This window comes from Opisthorchis viverrini (assembly GCF_000715545.1).
Source record: "Opisthorchis viverrini unplaced genomic scaffold opera_v5_17, whole genome shotgun sequence".
NCBI classification, from domain to species: Eukaryota; Metazoa; Platyhelminthes; class Trematoda; order Opisthorchiida; family Opisthorchiidae; genus Opisthorchis; species Opisthorchis viverrini.
In genome coordinates this window covers 1813949-1819943 of record NW_008751673.1, presented here as the reverse complement: position 1 = coordinate 1819943, position 5995 = coordinate 1813949, and the positions used below count along the sequence as shown (strand labels likewise).

Here is a 5995-nt window from a genome sequence, read left to right as displayed (position 1 = left end):
CCTTCCAGGATGGGGACCGCGTGATCCTCACTGTGCCTGGTTGGAGACACTACAAGATATGGCTGCCAACCGATGTCAATGGCGTTCTTGTTGCCAGTTTCTATCCGGATCGCCTGAGTGAATGTCTGAAGGTGTAGGTACCTCGGAATGATTGTGTCAAGCTAGCACTAAGTCCCTTTCCCGTCCACCTTCACTGGTTCCTTTACAATAAGGCTTTCAAATAAATTATCGTTTTACGGCAATGGAGCATCGGTGTTGAACAATGATGTCATGATGTCGATGATGATGATGACGACATTTGACATCGACGGAGCAACGCGGTGACTGTCAGAGTAATATGATCATCTTTGATAATTTAAGCTATTTTCACCAGTAGACAATCAGGAACAAACTATGCTGTTTACCTCCGAACAGTTATGACACAGCTTGAAAAATAGGTGATTCCGGCGTTTTTGTAATTTATTTTACGAACGTTATTGGAACTGAAAATTCAGAACACAAATTGTTCCGTTTATTAGGAGAAGGAGGAATGATGATCTTATTCTGATGTTGACAGAATTGATACTTCATGAAACCGATTCACAGTTTCGACAAGGAGTGAACGATTTCTGCAACGGTTCCCATCCCACCGAACAGCCTATAAAGGGCGATTCAAGGTGAATAACGCATATCCCTGCAAGGTGTAAATTCTCATCATCAAAAATCTAGGAGTGCAGCTTTTAGAGGCTGGATAAAATAATATTGACAGCTGGAGTTTCATGTATATTGACACTTTTAAGTTTCGATCTAATCAGTTCAGTACAGTGAAGTTTTATTCGAAGCGACTCACCGCAATATTCCTGCAAGTGCTTACCATTCATGGCGTAATTTGAAGCTGTTCACAATCTCACTGGTTTTACAGCACCTCGGTCTGAGAATTCCTCTTAGAGCTCATAGTCTCGATACATATTCTGAAAATAAATAGACACATACAATTACGACACTGACAAAGTAACTCCCACAGCCATGTGGATTATCACGTAGCCAGTAGTGGGCGATGATGCAACACTGCAGTACTGCGGAAACTTTTCCAAAAGTTTTCAAATAACAGTGCAGCCTTGGAGTGAACTTCTATCGAGTATACCATCTATCGGATACGTAATTATACGTTGTCCATAAAATAGGTGACTTTTAATTCGTGCATATATAAAAGCTGATTTTCGCGCAAATCTCATGCGGTTTTGTTGCGTTTCATATGTGGTTGCTTAAATAACAAAAGTGAGACAAAGGGGCACATTGAAAAACCTTGGCAGAGAGGTTCTAATCTCACTAATGTGACAGGAATATGATGAGCATATTTATAACGAGAATAAACCCCAGCTGCGCGTGAGAATTAATCGAATAAAGAAATGAGATTTGGACATAACGAATAAATCGTCCAATGAATTCTGAAAATCACTGATCTAGGCAACGGGGTCTGTTTCAGGTCGATTCATGAATTGGGGTCCAATCAGATTAGTCGTCCTAATTTCGTGTTATTAGATTGGTTAATTGTCAGCAAGGATATTCAGCGGTTGGGTCCGCTTCACATACAAACTTTTAGCAGCATGGAAATTGGCAGGTGCTTGTGAAGTAATAAGGGACAATAACGGAGTTTATTTGCAATGTCAAATTTCTCTTGTGCTGTAGCTGCGAAAACAATGACTCATGAGGAGGTGATGGTATACGAATTTCGTGCATTTGTGACTCCATTGATAATTGTTTTTGGTCTCACTGGAAATATACTTGTTATTGCGACGTTCAGCCGAATGCAGATCAGGGCTCCATGTCGGTTCAACCTCTATGTGATTGCCATCGCTGTTGCCCATTCCTTTGAACTGATAATAAACGCGCTTCTGGACGACTTCTTGGGTCGAGGAATTATTTGGCTGAGCGACTGCAGAATAACCTTGAAACTTGATATTCTATCCCAAGAATCATGCACTTTTTTCAAATACTTTCCAGAAGTAGCTGCACTTTCGTCAGTCAACTTGTTAGTGTTGTTCAGTTTTGACCGTGTTCTGACAGTGTACAAACCCTTGCAGTTTAGTGGCGATCGTTACCTCAAATTTGCAGCAGCCGCTATAATTGCCGTATACATGGCTGCATTTTTAATCAATATACCAAACGCTCTATACGCCAACTTGGGAACAGCTGAAGGCGGAACCACCCTTACCAAGATTAGCTGCCAGTATTACAACCCTCGTGCATTTGGACCACAGTATGCACTATATATGTCAGTGTTTGGTGGCAACGTTATCCCCTTTTTTGAGGTGTTTATTGCTGACATTTTCATATTTATAAAGCTTAAGAGCATGTTGCAAGAGCGCCGGCGATTGTCGGTAGCAGACAAAAGGAGTTCCAGTGAGTTACGGCGTGTTGTTGGACATTTGGGACTCACAAGTGCATTCTTCGTTATAACTTTCCCCCTCATAATACTGATACTACTACGTCAACATTCCGACCGATCGAATTACAAGGAATCCTACCCCGAATATGCTACGAAACTAGTCCATGTATCCCGTCTGTGCAGTTCAATAAAGTCCATCGTCTATACTACAGGATTTCCAACGTACTTTGCTTTTCTGCCCAGCTTTCGGAAAGAGCTTAGACGCCTGCTTCTGTGCTATTTAATCAAAGATGACCTATCTGGTTCCAACGAAGTGTCAAGACGAATACACAGAGCAACTGTGATATCCACACTCGCCAGTACTATTCGACCCAGTCTTCCTCCACACAAGATGACAGCTTCTTCATCCACGCAAGGAAAACCAGACACAAACACTAGAATTGGCCACACGAAACACGAAGAACATAGTGTAAGGTAGAATGAACGTTTTTCGCTACCCATCTGTTTTTCACCCGATTTTATGCAATGCAATAATTTTTTTCATTTTATTATATGGTTTACAACAAATTTAAGGATTAAAACCTGTCTTGGCTCTTACACATTGTTGCTATTTTCCTAAAAGGTTCGATTGTTTTGGAGTCCAATGTAGGAACGTTTGTATACAATACTTTCCATTGAACATTACCTGGTATTAATATCATTCGTCAAGTCCCGGATCGCAAGAGCATGTTTCGCAAGGAGTTATTTCTGGCCAATTTTCTGCGCACGTTTTCACCATCTGGAGATTGTGTGAGCGATGTAAGGTATATTAATTGGGCCTACCTTACAATGAAGATTGTATAGTGCTGAGTGATTGTAACAGAAGGCGCAGTTGACTTTATTTACAATGACCCAGTAGCTACTGAAATTCTGGGTGATATCTAATTTTCGAAGCAATCAAATTCTTTTCAGATGTTTAACAAGATATATGAAAATTTGTACAGTTCGGTGTGAGTTATTGTTACAGAGTTACGTCAATGAAAACGAGCTGAGTTAGTATAGACGTAACACGCTATTCATAAAATTTCTCAACGCTCTTTGGTATCCCGCGATCAGTTTGCTACTCTTGGAACTCCTCAGGTTGGCAGAGTTCTCGAGTTCCTGTCAATCGTATTTGCATTCTGAACCAAGGTTGCACGAAATTCTACAAATACAGGCAGTTATATATTGGTCTGGTATTTACTAGAGACTTCCAAATCCAAATTAAATCTCAGGTCTGTGATCGTGAGAAGCATGTTATCACTACACACTGAATTTAGATAACTCGAATACCGTACCAAATGAAATAAAAAGAAGCCTGTTGTAGCCCATTTCATTGAAGAACATCGTAAACGAGAGATTCAGCTTGAATTCAACTGAATCTCCCGTGAAAACTCAGTTGGCAAGTAAATGAGGTTATTTGTTGCGTCTGAATCAGCTGATCTGGCAAGCACAAAATACTGCGACAGCGGTCTTTAGGATTGGGATGTCTTTGCTCATCTACGCGACACGTGAGAAACGCATATCCATTTAACATAAGGAAAGGTTCTCATGGTGGAATTCCGCCTCAAGTTTGCTATAATCCCAATAGAAACAATCATGGAGCGAAGACTTGTGGTTCCGTGGACTGGAAAGAAGTTTTGAATTAGGCGACGCGTTTCCCCCCAAAATGCTACGAACAAAAATGTGTGCTTATGTAATCCGTGGAACAGAAATAAGTCATCAATTTTTTCTCAGAATACAAGTGAGCCATCACCGGGGTATTTATTGTTGTGTATTGCTCCAAATAATTAGTTTTTGGTGGATAAATGTAAGAACGAAATCCAGCTAATGAGCACTGTCTGCCAAAAGGCTGTATAATTTTTAAAGCTGGTTATCTTATGCCTCTTAAAATGTCAACATAACTGATGTAACACGTAAATGTTGGCCTGATCTTTTCTGTTACCATATTTATCCATGATATCAACATAAAACTAAGTCCAACATTACAGATAAACATTATTGCTTGATCCCATGACATCTCCTACTCCTTGAATAATATGAGTTATATAAGTTCTTATTTGTAGGGACAGGAGGAATGAATTTTTGCTAAACATGTGGAACAATAAATGGAGTCATTTGAGCTGTGTGATGAACAATATCTTGGAGCATTTGTCGCTTACTATTATAAAGTGGTTCAGTTGAAACCTAAAGTCCAACTGCTAGGTACGGTATTGGTTTTGGTCAAACTTTGTTTACGAAGCAGTCATCAATCAAGACCAAACCAGTGCCAATATCCATCATTTAAACAGCACAGAATCAAACTATGCCACAACAACCAGCCTCAGAAGCGGGTCGGCACAATGTGAAATAATCCTATAAAAATTCTGGGAACTATTGTTTGCGCCCAATCAGGGCGTTACCCAAACCGAATTTATTAATATTACCAGGCCATCTAACCATAAGTCACCTTATGGAATAATCCATTGCTGTAAACGATTTGTGCAGTAAATTTGAGGGCTGGTGACCAGAAAATATTAGGCTACTGAAAATCGTGCATAAGCTAAAACGCATTGTTAGGTCAAAACAGCACTGCAGTGTGTTTTCGGCGTGCTGCACCGCATATATCAGAACGGCATTCGCTGGAATTCCTATTTGAATACTTTGTAACTACCCGCTTTCATTCGTATTGACCATTAATGTGACTGGATAGGTGTCTCCGTTCGTTTCACAAGTGAACGTTTGATAGCTTATTTTGGGGAGAAATTTTAGCTGACAACTCTGAAATTTCCAGCTACCTTTGGGGTCAGGCATCAAAGTTTGATAGGTATCTGATAAAACATAAGCAGCATGTATAACACCATATAAAGAACAGGAAATAATGGCCGTCCTCGAAAGTTGATCACAGTTTGGAGAGGAAACATCCAAATTCATGCGATTGATGAAGACAACCATACGGCCATAAAAAGTATCAAGAGGGTTATCTGAAAAGAATGCATTCAAAATAGTGTGCCGGGATTATTTTGAGCAAACAAATCAGCTTTGTTGTATTTGGTGCATAACAGATAGAGGAAACCAATGGTTTTGAAAAACGAATTGGCTTTTTTGTGTTTCACGCTTATCGACCCATCGCAATCGGACCCTGTTACAAAATCTAATATTGAATAGAATTTTCACGCGGTTGTTTACTATTAGTTATGTATAAACTGATGTAAACAGATAATTGTGAATGCCTGAGGTTCACTGAGAAAGCCAATCTGAAACGAAAACTTTGGTTTTATTATTTTTCGGACAGGTTTATCGTAACTACCCAGAAATTGCGAATGTGTCACATTATGTCGGTCATCCGATGTGTTCGAAAGTCATAAAGCCACGGTCGTTCCAAAAGTGTAGTAGAAAGAAGGCTAGTGCACAAACTACATGAAGGCACCTTCTACCAGAATAGGTCTTCAGAATAACGTTCTGTCTTTTAACGGAAAGAGCGGTACGCGTGATTGGCCAGATAGCACTTGCGAATAATTTGTAGCTTTCTTTTTTCTAAAAAAGGGGCTGGAAGCAGGCACCAGGTATTCGCAAATCTTCGTTTGTGAGAAAATCAGTTCTTATATGAGTGGTTTATTGTGGCGCCTT

At 39.9% G+C, this 5995-nt stretch overlaps 1 protein-coding gene across 1 annotated transcript; it reads left to right on the top strand.

Annotated features, from left to right (window-relative positions):
- Window positions 1-1643: 1643 nt before the first annotated feature.
- On the top strand, window positions 1644-2846 carry T265_01579 (hypothetical protein; the record flags this gene model as incomplete). Its single annotated transcript, XM_009165638.1, has 1 exon — window positions 1644-2846. The coding sequence occupies one exon, from the start codon at window positions 1644-1646 to the stop codon at window positions 2844-2846; it is 1203 nt and encodes a 400-aa protein (XP_009163902.1).
- Between the last annotated feature and the right edge of the window lie 3149 nt (window positions 2847-5995).